General features: G+C 41.0%; 1 protein-coding gene across 1 annotated transcript in view; it reads left to right on the top strand.

The window, feature by feature from the left end:
- Positions 1-2,643, top strand: part of LOC122796959 (kinesin-like protein KIF13A) — a 1,146,649-nt gene extending 1,144,006 nt beyond the window's left edge. The window contains exon 11 of the mRNA XM_044065733.1: positions 2,419-2,643. Coding sequence (XP_043921668.1) covers positions 2,419-2,643 — 225 coding nt within the window. The remainder of the gene's footprint in view (positions 1-2,418) is intronic.
- The last annotated feature ends 16,270 nt before the right edge of the window (positions 2,644-18,913 follow it).

The raw sequence follows: 18,913 nt of genomic DNA, 5'->3' as shown, positions 1-18,913 counted from the left end.
CCAGATCTTGCTTTGTTTGTTGAGAAGCAGTGAGAGTATGGCATTGGGCAATCTCACCCATTCGCTTTCTGATAGCATGCATCATGGGGAGTCCGTGATTGCAGACAAGCTAAGCAGGTCCATTTTAATGCCTCATTGAGTGGTCTCTCAATATCAAAGTGGCAGAGGTGATTTTTCGTTGATGGGGCCAACAATGCTGCAGCCTGTTGCCTTCTCCCCTCAACAACAAATGCAGAAGGTTCTTTGCCTTGATCCCCCCAGTGTGGAGTCCCTGAGGGATGCTGTATTTCACGTTCGGCCCGCCAGACTTTATGCCTAGCCCCCATTTACCCCTAATACCCAAATTTCTACAGCAAGCATCTTGATTGATGAGCACAGTTATCCTCATTGCCCCCTACTGACTTTTATCAGATCTAGTTTCCATTCTTTTCATCTTCTGTATCCTCCCTGGATTCTCAACCCAACTCCAGACCTACTATCTCACCCGACAGACATGACTCATCTGGACATTTCAGGCCTCAAGTTGACCGCATGGTTTCTCCAATCCCATGCCCTCCCTGGTGCGTCACATTCTATTATCATCCCATAAAGCTCTCACTAGAAAAGTTTAGAAAAATTAATGGAAAAGATTTGTTTGTTGGGCACATAAAAAGAATTTGGATCCCTTTTTAGCACCGATTTCCAAGGTTCTCGAATTTTTAGCTGTGATTTTCAATGAAGGGGCTAGCTCTTCATCTGTCAGCGTACAATTAGCCATTTTTAACTTTCATATAGGAGTAAATAATTCGACCTTAGCTTCTTCTAAGCTTTGCAAAGTCTTTCTAAGAGGAATATATTTACTTAAACTTCCCTTAAGGGATCCTGCTATTCCTTGGGATTTAAATGTTATTCTTCAGGCCTTAACCCAGCCCTCTTTTAGCTATCAGCTAAGTCTTAAATTAGATTTTTGACCTGGCATGCACTTTCCTTTGGCAGAAGTAATAACCAAGAGTCTGAACTTCAGGCTTTTTCTTCTAAATCCATTTAATTTTTCACAAGGATAGAGTATTTCTGTGGATCAATCCCCTTTCTTCCTAAGGTGGTGTCAGAATCTAATATCAGTCAGGTTTTCAACCGCCCAGATTTCTTTCCAAATTTCTTAAATTAAGAAGAATATATATTGCATCTGTTGGATGTTCACAGACCGTTAACATTTTTACCTTCATAGAAGCAAAGATTTGAGGGAATCCAAACAATTTCAGTTTGTTTCTTTTTCTGAATCAAAATTGGGCAAACCAGTTTTGACTGATTGTATTAACATTTTTTTTTTATAGGAAAAATGGGTTTGCCTTTACCAAAGCCACCAAAAGCCCATTCTGCTGTGTCTGTGGCAACTTCTTCAGGCTTTTTGTCAAGAACTTCCATGGATGATATTTGTGCAGTGGTAACTTTGGCTAATCCCTTACATCTTTATTGCTCATTAAAAATTGGATCTGGTCTCTAGGGTAAGAGGTGCCTTTGGCCCAGCAGTGCTCAGGAATATCCTGAAAGTCCTCTCAGGATTTAGGTACCTGGGGAGTCTGTCCCAACAATTAAGGACTGAATGAAATGACAACATCAGATAAAAAAAGTAATGTACTCACCATAGCATTCAAGCTGTGTTGTCCATTTAAATTATTCTTCCTCAACTTCCCTCCCGCTTAACTCCCTTCCTTTGCTTTACTCCTGGAAAGATTGAGGGATATTGGAGGGACCATTGTTCCTTTGAGTCCCAAATTCTGTTCTGATTTTCTACTCCTGTCTATGTCTATGGGCAGCAATCAAGATCTGAGGTATGTAAGGTGACTAGAACTTTGAGTAAATTGAAGAGCTTGAGAGTTTGTGCTCTATGATATGGAAGAAGCGGACAAGTTGGATCCGAGGGTTGGATCTGAATCCAGTATTTGAAATATGAAAATGGACAGCATAGATGTAATGTTATGGTGAGTACATACTTTTTTTGACTCCCATGTTTTCCTGGTCCAGCAGATCACTCCAGTTGGCAAACATTAATAAGTAAACAAACACTGCCATTGCTGCATGCATGGCTTTATTTGAAAACAAACTTGGTTACATTTTTAAATAGGAGTACCTCTTTTGCCCATCTGTCAGCCTGGTTTTTGTTTGAAAATGCTCCCTTCGCAGAAACTCCATGTTGGGTAACACAAGCAAAACTGCATCAAAAAACAGGCTAGTTGCTCATTAAAAATCTGCTTTGACTAGTGCTGAATGTTATGTCAGTATGAGAAATAAAAGTTAAGGTACTTTGTCAGGGTCACAGTGTTTATGAGGAAGTTTGGTTCAAATCGGGGCCAACAGTTTTGCAGATATAAATTATTTACCACCTCTTTGCCTGTTAGTTTCATTGTAACCTGAATAGATTTATTATCTTTCATGCAGGACAACTTGGGAGGAAACAGCAAAACTGCCATGATAGCTACCATCAGCCCCGCAGCAGATAATTTTGAAGAAACTCTGTCTACTTTGAGATATGCTGACAGAGCTAAGCGGATAGTGAATCATGCTGTGGTGAATGAAGATCCTAATGCTAAGATAATCCGGGAATTGCGGGAAGAAGTGGAGAAGTTGAAAGAACAGTTGACACAGGCTGAGGTATATTTGTAGCTGTGGCATTTTTACTGATACATCAGAGATGTTTGTGTTTGAAGGGCATATAAAAGGTTGTAGTGAAATATTAGTGCATCACTCTGTAAAGTTCCTTTCCTGAACCAGTAAAATGTGCCTAAATTCTGTATGTTGGCATATCTTAGTTAATTTATTTTTCAGATGTTCTTCGTGTTTCACTGTTGCAGTCATTACATTTGGGTAATCTGCTGGCAGGTTGCCCTCAGTGGGCCTGAATTCCAAAGTCTTGGGTCCTGCGTCAGTTGCTGTCTCCTCTTCCATGACGTCAGGTCATCAGGGTTATAAAACATGCAGCCGACACCATTTTCTTCAGTCTTTCTAGAAGCACGGTGCCTGAAGCAGAAGCATTTCACAAGTGCCAGTCGGCCGACTACTGAAATATTCAAATTTGAGTTTCAGAACCGAAGTCTTCACTAAAGCTAAGTACCCCGTTGGGGAAACTTTTTTTCTTGCTTTTTACAGATGTCAGAAAAAGTTAATAATTGTATTACTTGTGGGAAGCAAATACCTCATAAGGATTTTCATTTATACTGTATTCCTTGCCTAGGCCCTGATCACAATGTGCCTGGCTGTCGGTTTTGTGCTAAATTTAATCAATGCACTATTAAGCGTCGGTATATTTTTACATCAAAGTATTTTGGAAACAGATTTAACTACCCAGAAATGTCATCGGATAGCAATCCGACTACCGGAGTACATAAAAAATGCAAAGAAAAGGACAGAGAAAGGCAGTCGAGATCCAAAACCGACAAAGCTTCTAAGCCAGTCGCCGGTTCGCCAGTACTCAGTGAGGTGCTTTCGCAGCCCCTGATACCTGCTACCTTTGAGTCGCAGGCCTCTACCGACACCCATGTGGAGTCTGGCATGCCGCAAGATACTCAAGGTATTGGACCGACGGATGTATCTCACTCGGATGGGTCCGGAGCTGCTGAGCAGGCACCGGCTTCTGAGGGTGTATTCAGACATCAACATTTGTATATCAAACCGATGACTGCTGCAAAACCATAGACAAAAGCAACTTCTAAAACTAAAAAAAGACGCATGAGCCACATGCACAGGACTCTATGCCTAAAAAACAGATGATCAAAATGGCTGAAGACCTTATTACCTTGATCAAAGGTACCCATCCCCCTCCTGATAAGAGGCCTAGGCAAGACACTGATTATGAATCTTCAGATCAGGTTTCCATTTCTTCTGATCAGGAATTTATCTGTACCTCCCTATGAGGATTCTGATGCTGAGGAGTCTATTCCTTCTGCATCTCTTCCTGAGGATTATTCATTTGGAGAAACCTTGCATACTTTGAGGGAGCATTTTCACTGGGAGAGTCAAGACTACTCAGAATCAAAAAAGAGGCTCAGGGATTTCCTTCTTCCTCAGCACAGGCCTTTAGCCATTCCCCCTGTTTTAGACATTGTGGATGATGTGTTTTCAGAGTCAAGCTTATCCCCTGACTCCTTATCTCCAGCTCCCAGTAAGCCAGACAGATATTACAGGGTTCCTGACTCGCATCAGTTTTTATTTAGAAACCCTGCTGCTGATCCTGAAACTGTTTCACATGGTCCAAAGGGAGTTAAGACCTCAACAGCAAAAAATCCTACCCCCTCTGACAGATTCAAGGGCACTGGACAGATGGGGAAATAAGGTTTATACATCTGCAACCTTGGCAATCAGAGCCTTAAACTGTCATTTTCATATGCTTAAGTACCAACAACATTTTATGGGATTGCTGAAACAGAAATGATGATTTCAGAATGTGCAGAAAATAAAGAATTGCAGGAATTATTGCATGCAGCTGAACAAGTTGGAAAGCGTACTTTGCAATGTGGTTTTGATTCTTTAGAGGCCTCCTGCAGGGCCAAAGTTACTGAATCTGTGATTAGGAGGTATGCCTGGTTAAAGGAACAAATTTTACCTGATCATGTTAAAGCTAAATTACTAGATGCACCTTTACAGCATGATTCTCTGTTTGGTATTAAGGCAGAAGAGATTTTAAAAAAAATAGAAGACAATGCTAAGTCTGTGCAAACTGTTAAAGACTTCTTACAAGTGCAGCCACCAAGATTCAGTAGACAATGGCCTACCAAAATTTGGTCCTTTCCTGTGTCAGACAGAGCTTAAAGGGGCAAATCCAGATGCCCTAAGGGTTCCAGATACCAGGCGCAAGATTCATGCAGGTCAAAGCAATGGGGCGCTTCCACCTCCAAATCTGGAGGAGATAAAGCGCAAACCTACAGAAGGCAATCCCAATAACTTCCCTCTGCCTTCACCAAGCACTTGTCTTTTGGCAGCACCAATAGAGGGAAAATTAGCACTTTTTGCTTAAAATTAGCAGTTGATAACCCAGGACAAGTGGGTACTAAACATCGTATCACAGGGATACAGATTCCATTTCCACACACTGCCAATGACAAATGGTTGGCCAGATCTGCCAAAAAATCAATGGGCAGAGGCACAGAAACAGTTTATGTCCCTCACAGATACGGGGGCCATTCAGACAGTACCAAAACAGGAAAAAGGACAAGGTTTTTACTCAAGACTGTTCTTGGTACCCAGAAAGGACAAGGCCTGGTGGCCAATACTGGATTTATCGACTTTGAACACATACCTGGACATTCCAAGATTCAAAATGCTGACTTTGCAGCAGCTTCTGCCCATGCTGGGCAAGAATGCTTGGCTGGTGAATTTAGACCTAAAAGAGGCATACTTGCACGTCCCAATAAGACAATCGTGCAGAGGATACCTCATATTCAAGGCTGGCTTAATGCATTATCAATTCTCTGCACTGCCCTTTGGCTTATCTACTGTGCCCAGGGTCTTTACAAAGTGCCTGGCACCAGTAATTGCATTTTGCAGACAAAGTATACAAATATATCCTTACTTGGATGACTGTCTCATTCAAGCAGAGAACCAAGGACACTTCCTCGACACATGGCATTTGTGAAAAGCCTTCTAACATGCCTTGGGTACACAATAAACGAAAAGAAATCACAACTGGTATCCTCTCAAAAGATAACATTCCTGGACAAGCTTGAATATCACTGCCCAGATGGCTTACCTCACGCCAGACAAGCAAAGGCAACTGACTACTTACTTCAAACTGATGGCAACAAAAACTCAGTCTTCCGCAAGACAAATTCTGCAAGCTCTGGGCTTCATGGCATCCTGCATACTACTGATTCCATATGCAAGACTGCATATGAGGAAACTTCAATGATACCTAAAAAGTTTATGGAGTCAACATTCACAGAGTCTGGAAACAATGATTCCTCTCATTCCCTGCCTGCAACAGGAGTTTCTATGGTGGACAAAGGCATGTCACCAAAACACGGGACGGCCATTCACTCTACCCCCTGCCGGCCAATTCATGACAACAGATGCATCAGATTATGCCTGGAGGGCCCACATGGCAGGAAGATGCATTTAGGGCTTATGGTCCCCAAAACAAATGCATCTGCATATCAACCAGAAAGAGATGTTTGCTGTTCAAAACGCCCTAACAGCCTTCAAGGACTTACTTCATCCAGGACAACTACTGATAAAGACTGACAACACCACAGTCATGTGGTATATAAACAGGCAAGGGGGCACACACGAATACCCCCTCTGCAGAGTAGCCATGGCACTGTGGAACACAGCTTTGACCTACCAAATGCATCTTCAAGCTCAATTCTTGCCAGGAAAACAAAACACACTGGCAGACGATTTAAGCAGAAACCTTATGGACCCTCACGAGTGGAAACTAAATCCACAAGTCTTCAGCATGATAACAGAGAAATGGAGCCCAGACATAGATCTATTGCCTCTCCTCAAAATTATCAGTTGAAAAGATTCTGCACAAGGACTTATCACAGACAAGCATGGAAAGTGGACACCCTTTCCTATCAGTTTACGCCTTTCCTCCTCTGCCTCTTCTTCCCAAGGTCCTCCTAAAAGTCAGACGAGAAACCAAAGATGATACTAATTGCTCCGGACTGGCCCCACCAATACTGGTACCCAATCCTAAGGAACTTGTCTCAATACCCAGCTTGGACCTTGCCTCAAAGACCACAATTACTATCCCAGCAAAACAGTCAGATCCTGCACAATCAACTACAGACTGTGAACCTGGCAGCATGGCTGATCATGTAGTCATACAAACAACACCTTTCAGTAAAGCTGTGATGGATGTCATTTTGGAAGCCAGAAGGCCTAGTACTAGAAAATCTTATGCTGACAAATGGAAGAGATTCTGTGCTTGGAATTGAGCACAAGGAACTAATACAGCAGAACCTAATATTCCTCAGATATTGCAATACTTAATTGAGATGCTTGACAAAGGCCTATCTTTCTCATCAATTAAAATCCATGCCTCTGCCATTTTGGCTCATTACAATACAGAGCCACCAATCTTTTCTCATCCTTTAGTAAAGCAGTATCTTAGAGGAGCCAAAAATTTAAGGCCTCCTAGAAGATCACCATTGCTGGCATGGGACCTCAATTATGTGTTGGAAAAGCTCACCCTGCCTCCATTTGAACCAGCTGCTACAGCTGGTATATAAAGTTCTTATCATGGAAAACAGCTCTGCTACTAGCAATTACTTCAGCAAGAAGAGTTTCAGAGCTACAGGCCCTAATGGCTATAGAGCCTTTTGTCATATTTTACCCAGACAGGGTTTCTCTGAGGACAAATCCTACTTTTATGTCTAAGGTGGTTTACGGTGTGGCTCTTAACCAAACTATTCATCTGCCAACCTTTTATCCAAATCCGCAGAACAAGGGGGAGAGAATTCTGCATTCCTTGGACATACACAGACAACTAACATTATACTTAAGCAGGACTAAAGCTCTAACAAAATCTGAGCAATTACTAGTGACATATGCTGCAGGATCAGAGGGCAAGGCTATTTCAAAGCATCCAATTTCAAATTGGATAAGCCACTGCATCCGTTTCTGCTACTTAAACCATGGTAAACCTTTGCCCAAGGGCATTAGGTCTCATTCCACCAGAGCTGCAGCTACTTCAGCAGCCTTTCTAAGGGGAGTACCAACCAAAGACATTCTAGAGGCTGCCACTTGGAGTTCTGTTCACACCTTTACAAAGCATTATCATTTGCCTCTTTACTCTAAATCCAGAGCAGGCTTTGCCACTGCAGTTCAGCAGGGCCTTATATCCGCTCCTAATGCTGTTTAGCTCCAGCCCCCCAACCATAGCTTTGGGATTCTACGCAAATGTAATGACTGTAGCAGTGAAACACGAAGAACATAGTACAGTTGTGTACACTTACCATAAATGTAGATGTTAGAGTGTATTCACTGTTGCAGTCCAGGTTACCCTCCCGCCATCCCCCCTGTCATTCTGGAGTTTATTTTTCCTTCTCAGTATTCTACAACCTATGTGGTGTATTTGCTTGTAGATGAAGGTAAAGTTTATATTGATGCATGTAGATATGTAGATATATATATATATATATATATATATTTTTTTTTTTTCGGGGGCAAGAAAAACTAAAGAAAACTGCGTCGGCATGTTTTACACCCCTGATGACCTGACGTCATGGAAGAGGAGACAGCAACCGATGCATGACCCAAGACTCTGGAATTAAGGCCAACTGAGGGCAAACCTGCAAGCAGATTACCCAAACGTAATGACTACAACAGTGAATACACTTGAACATCTACATTTATGGTAAGTGTACACAACTGTACTTTATTTGATCACACACATTTCTATTTAGAATTTAGAACTTAAAACAGAGTTTAACTGCTTGCACCAAAACTTATTTGGTCTTGCAGAAATTAGCATCCTGTTTGGACCCATGTTTTTCATTACATTTCCTGACACTCATGCTGAATCCTGTTGTAATGGCCACACAGTTCTGACAGAATTATTAAATTAGATGGCTTTGTACTGCTAAACCTGAATAGTTTCCTCTAGGTACATTGAGAAGTTGTTGCATTTAACATCTCATTGTATTGTAGTTACTAATGCATTATCATTTTCTACAGGAGGACTTGTCTTTTTAGGAGGTACAGAGATATATGTTTGATGAATTACAGGGATGCATTTGAAAAACTGTATGAAATAAGAAAACAGAGTGATTTTGTTACGAGTGCAGGAGCTTTACAAAAATCATTTTAACACTGCTTTTGGAGCATTAAAACAAGGTACATTAGTGGAGATTGGAGGGATGAGAAAAATGCATGCTATAGGAAAAGAAATGGACATGCATCTGGAGAGTTTCTCCACGGGTCTCCTCTGAAAATAGGCTCTGTCGTAGCTGGACTTTCCCTGTCAACAAATGTTAAATAAACCTGGATCTTTTAAGTACAGGAGTTGCCCTAACATGAAACACCAGGAACTGCTTTAGTAGCAGATCAAAATTAAACATTCTAATTATGTCAGCGAAGGATGTTCTTGGCTGTCGCTTGCATTTTAGTGTGTATGCTACATTGTACAAGCAGAAGTGCAGGCAGAAATGTCCGTGCTTTACTCAGTCACGTAATGTAGCCCTTCTGTTTTCCGACCACTCAGTCGCATCTAAACTGCATTTGAATGAAACCCAGTTGGTGTAAGTGCCCCTAGTAAGAAGTGGCCCAGAAAACTGAATCAAGTTCCATGTCACTGTGTCAAACAAAAGAGCAGTTTCAAGTTCCATGTCACTGTGTCAAACAAAAGAGCAGTTTCAGTTAAAAAAAAAAAAAAAAAAAAGGCAAAATGTCTTACCTTCCTCCCACTGCACTTGCAGAAGGCTTTGTGTCCTTGCTTAAAATAATCATCGTCAAGGTCCATGTATGTTGTGAAAAAAGGTAATGTACCTTGCACCTGTCTCATTCCACATAATTGTTTTTCCTCACTGCTACTACCGCCACAAAAATGTCCATGAATTGTCAGTATTAATGGTTAGGCAGGTAAGCACACCTTTGGTGCTAGGTAGCTTAGAGGACTTTTGAAGTCCAGCCCAAGGTCAGCTGCTTGGATTTATGTTTCAGGAGAGATGCCGTAGTGCATCTTAATGGGCTGCCTTCCCAAAGTTGGTGTCTTTTGAAAGAGATGTTTAACTAAATAAAGTTGTATATGGCTGAGTTGGTACCTCACTCTGATGGGCATTAAAGATCCCTTAACAGCTCTTTAATGATATTAAAAATACACAATTGCACCGTGCTGCATTTCTTCATAATTTAGTCCCACTACCTATAGTTACATGTTTACTTTTTTGTCTATATATGCCATTATTAACTTAATCTGTAGACATCTTTTCACCCATTCCTCTTTATACTGTTTAAATTCCTCAGTTTCCCTGTAGTCTTTTTTTGTATTCCATTTACTACACAAAAGCACCCCTACATCTTTTAGCCAGTATCCTCTACACAAAACATATCAGTTCTTCATTAATTTCCTGCACCCATTTCTAATAGTTTAGAAACAATTTAGGTCCCTCCGGTGAGAAGGTCTTCAGCTTTGCAGGAAACAGAAGATGTTATTCTGAGGAAGTCTAATACCTGATGAAAGTGCTAAATCTAAGGAATAAAAAGAATCGTCTTGTACTTCATCGTGCTTGCTGTGATTTTCTGGCTTTGCCCATCATCTTGGGACTTTTTTGGTTTTGCTTGTTTTTTAATTATCAGAAATATACATTACTAATACTACTATTGAAGAGAAGCATTTCAGTGTCTAAATTAAAACCGAGAAAAAATAAAAATGTATTTCTTTACAACTCTTAGTCAGCAAACCATGATGTAGTCTCCCTCGTACATTGTCTTCCTGCCCCATCTGTTTCCTTTAAAGTCCATATTTCAGTTTCTTGTATAATCTGTGCTAATCTGTTTTAGCTAGGATATTATAATTTATATTAAGAAACTGGAAAGCAGTTGCTTATCAGCAAATTTCTTTTTCATAAACTTTGAGATCCCGTGATATTTAGTCATATCAGTAGATATCCCAAACAACCATTCATTCAGTACCTCACAAAATGATTGTAATTCGTGTTCATGTTATCTTTAACAATACTTAACTGTTAAGCTGTCAACACCTGGAGTACTTTTACCCTTGATACGTTTCTGTGCCTTCCTGACTTTTCCACGATCTTTTCTTCTCCTTTTCGTTCCCCTCCACAGTAATCCAGTTCTCTACCTAAAAAAAAAAAAACTTTATAGTTATATTCATACATACCTCATCAATTCCTCCTGAATATTTATTTTGTCTTCTCATTCCCCAAGTCTCCCATCCATTTTTCTGTTTCCTTTCTAATAACGGGCAACTTGTTCTTTCTGTCACCTTAAATTAATGTCCTTTTTCTTCCTCCTAAATCCAGTTGTTACCTGATGTATCTTCATACTTGCCCTTTAAAACTCGTACTATGTGATTTCTCATCTCTATTTTTTAATGCAAACATCATAACACTCTTAACTGCCTTATCTTTAATACCACCCACTATTATTTTCATAGATAACATTCCATCATCACTGTATGATGTTGCCATAAATTACCAGCATACGGACTAAACCATTAATCTTATCTTCACATTCAGCTTGCCTATAGTTCTGATACTAATTGCTAATACTACATGAGAAAATGGTATGCTTCACACAAACACTTCTTAATCTTTACATAGTATGTTTCTGTAGCTTTTAACACCCCTATATTTGTCCTAATCTCCTCACTACTATTAACCATTTGATTTCTATGATAATCCTACTAACCATACTTATTTATTACGTTTGTTTACTGGAATTGTCCAGCTAGGCCATGCAAGATAGTTTTTCAGCAGAAGCCTAAGGAGAAAAGCTTGGTAACAAACCTAGAACATTTATAAGTGCATCATAGCTGAGCTGGTATGATGATCAAGCAACAGATGTGTCGGGTATGACACTTCATAGTTACAGGCACGCATACATACATACAAAAACAAACAAGTCTTGCAATGGCAGACAGGATTGTCCATTGTTAGAATGGAAACAGAATAATAAACAATGTATGGGAGAATTAAGTGTACTGTAAATCTGGCCAGTCTACAAAGCTTCAACTTGCAGTGAGTTAAAAATATTACTATACAAATCACTCAGTTAATGTCAAAAGCACTTTTCAGTATTTGAGGGTTTCAGAGTAGTACAAATGTAATGGGTTCCAAATAATTGTCCATTATTTTAAGTCCATCATTTCTTTGTTAAATGTAGATAAAATAATTATCATGCAGTCTGAAGTATTGCTGTTAACATTCTTTAGTCTTGAATATCTTTACAAGATTGTCCAAGCTGACTTTCATTGTACAGTGATTCTTAGTAAAAGCGTTTGGTTTGGTTGCTATCAGTCAAGAGGCAGCAAAAAGTTATATTTGACCCTTACCCCACCCATTGTTCAGCCTGAGAGGTGGGGATAATATACCTAGTCTACATTAGGTGTGTTTTGACCAGATTATTATATTTCATATTTCCTGATGTATAAATGAACTTTTGAGCTATTGCTTCATAGAAACAGTGACACCAGGCATTTACAAACACACAATGTGTCATGTAGTGCATTGGATAAAATTATCTTTAACATTGTATCTGATGTCAATTTTCATTCATTCCTCGACATTTGGGTTCGAACCTGACCTTTGGATCTGACTTGGCTGATTTTTGCAGCTCGTGGATACTGGAAACTCTCAAGCTCCTCACTAGTCCCTTACTGTATTTCAGATCTCTTTTGCCGCCTTTGAGTACAGACGTGGTCACTGATAGCGCTCGAGCTTTAGTGTGGTGTTGAGTGATACAGCTTTTTCTATTTTTCCATTTGTACTGTATTTTCCTCTCTTATCGTTTATACACTTATGTATTCCTCCTTTATTATAGTATGTAGTTTTTCCTGTCCTGTACATCTGTGGTGTTTGGGATTGCCATTGTTGGCAATTCCCTTTCCTTTCACTTTTTTCTCTATTCTCTTTCATAAAAAAAATTTCTATTTTTTATTATTGTTATTGATGGTTCTTTTTCTTGCTTAACAATGGCTGAAAAACCTTCGGGTTTTAAAACAGTGTGAAGATTGTGGGCATAGGATTCTGTTATCGGACACACATGATTCATGTGTGTATTGTTTAGGCACAGCTCATTTAATAGAATTGTGTGATATGTGTAAGGCTTTTAACCCACGGGCCTTAGTGGATCAAAAAAATAAGCTGATCTGAAAGGTTTTATTACCTTCTGCTTTTTTGGAGACTTTATCTGGAGCTCAAACCTCAAAAACATATGAGGAGGAGTAAAAATATGTTCGTTGGATCCTTCTGGTTCATCCACTCCTAGCTGGGACTTAACTTTTGAACATTCTAAAATATCCAAGCAATTGGATCCATGTTAACCGATCTGAAAAATAAATCCTCGGATCCGACCTCTTCTGACAAGAGATCCTTGTTATTGGATCCAACACTACTCCCTCAGTCCCAGTATGCGACCTGTCTGAACCCTGCTCCTTCCTGGCTGCCATCTCCTTTTTTAGAGAAATGCCACCATTGTGGGTCCCCTTCAGTGGTCTCTTCTTCCCATTCTTCCAGAAGCCTGACAGAAGCAGATATGGATAGAATGATTCTTTCAGCACCGATTCAGATGGGAGTTCTCCCAACATCTACCCCTTCGGGTCCTGAGACCTTTACCAGTGCTACTCCACCCATCTTGGCTCCTTTTTCGATCTGAGCTTCGGCTTCAGAGCCCTTGGATCAGAGTCTTTCAGGACCGTCCTTATCAGATTCAAAAATTGTTATATCTTTGGCTTCGATACATTCTCTGAGTGCACCAGCTGCGAGTGTGTCCAAGCATGATGACTCTTGGATCTGTAGCATCGTTGTCGGATCCAAGGTGTTGACTCCAAAGTTGTCGGAGCCATCTCTGCCCCTTGGAGCCTTAGCATTGGACAGCTCGTCTCTGACATCTGCCTTAGGTGGGCTAGGGGACATGATGGTCCAGAAACATGCCTTCTTGGCTCAGTCAACCTCCTTCTGTGGAGCATTCTGCCTTTAAGGTGGGTGGAGAGAGTGTTCTCTGCTTCTGGAGAATGGATGATTACACCCCCCTTGATTCTTTCTTCTGGATCCTGTATGTCTTTGTGCCTTGAGCCTCAACACTGCATTCCACAAGGACAGCCAGCCCAGAGTCTCCAGGCTATCCAGCAGGGTATACTTATATCTTCTGATACTTCTCTGGAACATCCCGCTGAAGAAGTCCCTAGGAAGAGAAAGTGCAAGAGGAGGCTCTTCGACTCTCCTCAAAAGTATGTCACAGAGGATACCAGTTTTGGTGATTGGGGGGGGGGGGGTGCCATCAAGATCACCACCTGATAGGTCTGCTTCAGAGACGTCCTGGAAATGCTCAAAGGGTTAATTGGTCTACTGATAACCCTTCTCAAGAGGAATTGGTATTCCTGGAAGCCTTTGGGTGTGGCCCAACTACTTCCTGGGTGATTCTTCCTGCTGATGAGCTCATTGATTTGATCTCTAGCTGGGCGTGGAAGGAAACTGATTTCACTGAGCCGATCCCCAAGAGATCAGACAGGATCGTGGCACCACCAAAAGGAAGAGAGTTTTGGAGCAAAGGAATACCAGTAGATGCCATAATCATAGTTGCAGCCACAAAGAAAGAACTGACGGGACAAAGTTCATATGTCCATTGCCGTAATGGAGTTCAGGGTGCTGGACAGAGTTTGGAAGCATGTATATGCTTCAGCGACCTTTGCACTCAGGTCGCTGAATTGTTTGCCACTCTTTACCAGACTTCAGGGTGACTTGATTAAAGAACTATCCTAAATCCCTGTCTGGATTCATTACTTCTGAGGCACAAAGTTTGGTTGCCTTATTGTTGGCTACCCTGCAATCCTCAAATTCGTCCATGAGGCAGATTTCACATGCAGCTGAAGGTGCTTCAAGGATGGAAGGTTCCGACATTTCCATTAGGAGACGTACATGAATGCACCTGTGATTTTGCAGAGCTCTTCAAGTCTTCCTACGTCACTGCTTCCTTTGATGGAAGCTCGCTTGGTTCTACAGTGAAAGACAAGTGTGAGTAAGATGGTAAGACATTGTCTGCAGTGGTCGTACATTTTTTGACTCCTCAAAGACCCTTCTCTAGGGTCTCTACCATGTCACCATTACCTAAAATGACTTTCCAATTCTTGTTGATAATTTTACGAATCTGGTTGTCCAAACTCATGTCCAAACAAAACTTAGGTTTGCTCGAACTACACCATCCGTATATGTTCATTTTGTGAAACCTTTTAAAATGGAAGGAAAATCATTCTCCCTTCTAGAGATAATCTCGCTGGCAGCTTTGTCCAGTAAATCTCTAGGATAGCCCCTATCCAAAAATAACCTTTTAATAAACTGAACCTCCTCAAAAAAGGTGGTGTCATCCGTGAAGCCCGGATGAACTGGCCATGAGGAATGTTCTTTTTAGTAAAGGTGGAGTGATTACTTTTATAATGTACATAGCTGTTAAAAAAAGTATTTTTTTCGGTGAGTACTACTGTAAACCTCATTCTTAGTAGCTTCCTACCCAATAATCACTTCCAGGAATGAAACTTCACGACCAAAACCACTTAAGGTGAATGTTAAAAATTCAGTGGTACCACTTAAAGCATCTACGAAACCATCTACATTAAAACATTCCTTTTTAACAATAAAAAACAGGTCTACAAACTTTTTGTAATAGATGACTTTGTCATATAAATCCACACTAGGCAAAATTTCCAACTCCCACCACCCAAGAACCAAACTTACATAAGTGGGGCCTACAGTGGCACCCATAGATATTCCTGACAATTGTTTATAGAAATTACCATTGAACATAAAATAACTGTGCTCCAATAGTAAATCTAACAACAAGGTGTAAGTGATCACACTGTGGTTACTCAAATTGGTGTACTTACCCAAAAGCCACCTAACAAAGTCAACACCTTCTTCCTGGGGAATGCAAGTGAACAGTGAAGTCACATCAACTGTGAGCATCAAAAACTGTTCACTGCCATTATCCAAACTGGAAAAAAATTTTATTAAGTTTTCCAAGAAATCCCAGGTATCGGCAATGTATGACGGTAACTGCTTCACGTATGGCTTCAAAACATAATCTAAGTATAAAGAGATGCAATCTGTACAACTCCCTGAGGCAGAAATGATGGGCCTAAAAGGGGGATTGGTAATGCTCTTATTGAGCTTAGGTATTCCAAAAAGCACACCTATTCTGGGGTCTTCCACGTGCAAGAAGTCGAAGACTTATTTAGATATTTGACCATCCATTAACAAACCAGAAAGAGTGGCGCATAGATGAAACCGTAACATTTCAAAATGTCATATTTGGGCACCTTTTTATATTTCAACTGGTTAGCCAATATAAGCTCGATTGCGTTATTGTAGTCATTAGTACCCATGACCACAGTCCCAACCCCCTTGTCAGCTTTCATAAACCTTAAATCCTTATTGCATACCTAGTCATTAAGTGACTTTCTCTCATTTGTACTTGGGTTGTAAAAAGAACGGTAATTACTACTGACAGTTTGAGCCCTGATGTCTCCCTCACAAAGATTTTCAAACATTTTCAAAGTATACATTAATGTAGGATTGTACGCATAGGGCTTAGCCAAAGTGCTACCCAAAATTACATCACACAAAATGTACAGCAAATTAAGCTTTTGAGTGAAAAATTTCAATTCCAAAAGCGTTTGTCAAGTCAACCCTTCTACTGGGTTGAAAATTTAAACCCAGCTTTAAAACATTAATGTGCTCGTCATTCAAGACAAATTCTGAACAATAAATACAGAAATGTATGCACAGTCGCAATTTACAGTCCCAACTACCTCCGTGGTCCGCTCCTGCCCCGGCTGATTTGATAACCCTTGTTGTGAGAACTGTAGTCCGCCTGTAAAAAAAGGCTTGGTGGCACTAAAGCTGGCCACTTTATTGTTGTCACAACCATTGTTCTGGCTAGTTCTTTGTGAATGCTCACCCATATCTCTAGAATCATGAGCAACAGCATTGGCTTTTCACCTCCCCAGTGTTGAACTCACATCACCACTTTCAGAAAAAACGGCTTCAGAATTATTGCAATTTAAAGGGGCCACCACCTCTGGATTCTGAAGTTCTCTTTCAACTCTTCTATTAGAAGTGTTGCCCCTTAAATCGTGCCCCTGTTTAGTTTTTGCATTCCCAGTGGGTTTAGCACCACTAGGAATATAATCAAAGAACTCTTTGCCAAGTTCGTACACAGCCAAATCCCTTAGAATCTTCTTCGATTTGTGCTGTATAACCTGTTTTTCCATTTTGTCAACCCAGTCTAATAACTGCCCATATTCTGTCACAACCTCACAGCAACCATCCATAAGTTGTTTAATGTCACTGTCCAAACAACTGAGTTCATCTCTCAGTTTTTCTAATAGACAGGTATTGTTTTTAGTTAGCAGTTTCATGAAATCCATGCCGGCACTGTTGAAGAAGTTGGTAACTTCTTTAAATAAAGGACTGTAAGTGGCAACACCATTCAGCATTTTAAAAAAACAGAGACCTTTAGGAACAATCCCCACCTTCACACAGTGCTCAAAATATTTTTCAATGTGCAAAGAGCGGTACCTTTTTAACCCCCGATGTTCGAGTGTTTCACTGTTGCAGTCATTACTCTTGGGGTATCCTGCTGGCAGGCTACCCGCAGTCAGCTAGAATTGCAAAGCCTAGGTCTGGCATCGGTTGCTGTCGCCTCTTCCCTGACGTCAGAGTGCCAGGGGTATAAAAGATGCAGCCGACGCCATTTTCTTCAGTCTTTCTTTTCGTGCAGTGCCTGAAGCAAAAGCAGTTCGCAAGTGCCGGTCGGCTGACTCATGAGATTTTCAAATCTGAATTTCAGAACCGAAGTCTTCCATTAAAGCTAAGTACCCCATTGGGGAGACTTTTTTCTTGCTCCAGACCGATGTCAGAAAAAGTTAACAATTGTATTTCTTGTGGGAAGCAAATACCTCACAAGGATTTTCACTCTTACTGAATTCCTTGCCTAGGCCCTGATCACAACATTGCTAGCTGTCAGTTTTGTGCTAGATTCAACCAATGCACTATCAAGCGTCGGTTCGATTTTGCATTCCATTACTTTGGCCGAAGATTTAATTATATAATGCCGTCAGAAGAGCCGACAACCGGAGTTTACAAAAAACACAAGGACAAGGATAGGCATCCGAGGTCCAAAACCGATGAAGCCTCTTCTAGGCAGTCGCTGGTTCTCAGTGAGGTGCTTTCGCAGCCCCTGGCGCCTGCTACCTCAGAGCCACAGGCCGCTACCGACTCCCACGTGGAGCTGACTGGGCCTCTGGAAACTCAAGGTATTGGACACTCTGAAATCAATCCCTCAGATGGGTCCGGAGCCGCTGAGCAGGCATCGTCTTCTGAGGGTGTCTTCAGACCTACACAACTATTTGTTAAGCCATCTTCAGCTTCAAAGACAAAGACTAAAGCAGCTCTAAAGACAAAGAAACAAGTACAGCATTCTCCTATTCAGACTTCCATGCCTAAACAACAGATGCTCAAAATGGCCGAAGACCTAATTACTTTGATCAGGGGCTCCCATCCCCCTCCTGATAAGAGGCCTAGACAAGAGACAGTGTATGATTCTTCTGATCAGGTATCTATTTCCTCCGATTCCTCTTCTGAACAGGATTACTCCATGCTTCCCTATGAGGATTCTGATGCTGAAGAATCCATTCCTTCTGCCTCTCCTCCTGAGGACTATTCTTTTGGGGAAACACTGCATACTATGAGGGAGCATTTCCACTGGGCGAGCCAAGATTATTCCTGAGTCTAAGAAAAGGCTCAGAGACTTCCTGCTTCTTCCTCAGCACAGACCCCTTGCTATTCCACCTGTCCTAGACATTGTAGATGATTATTTTCAGAGTCTGGACTGTCCCCTGACTCTTTACCCCCCTGCACCTGCTAAGCCAGACAGATACTACAGGGTCCCGGATTCTCATAAATTCCTATATAAAAACCCCGCTGCTGACCCAGAAATTATTTCTCAGGGTCCCAAGGGGGTTAAAGTTTCCACTGCAAAAAAAACTCTGTCCCCCCTGATAGGGATTCTAGGGCTCTAGACAGATGAGGGGAAAAAATTTACACTTCTGCCACCCTGACTGTAAGGGCTTTAAATTGTCAATTTCATACGCTTAAAAATCAGCAATATTTAATGTCACTACTTAAACAGAAAATGTTGACAAATACTGAATGTTCAGAGAACAAGGAATTGCGGGATTTATTTCATGCAACTGAACAAGTGG

The sequence above is a fragment of the Protopterus annectens genome, chromosome 3.part0 (assembly GCF_019279795.1).
Source record: "Protopterus annectens isolate FY-2018-M chromosome 3.part0, PAN1.0, whole genome shotgun sequence".
NCBI lineage: Eukaryota > Metazoa > Chordata > Ceratodontiformes > Protopteridae > Protopterus > Protopterus annectens.
The sequence above is the reverse complement of the archived record's forward strand: the minus strand, read 5'-3'. Positions and strand labels throughout refer to the sequence as shown.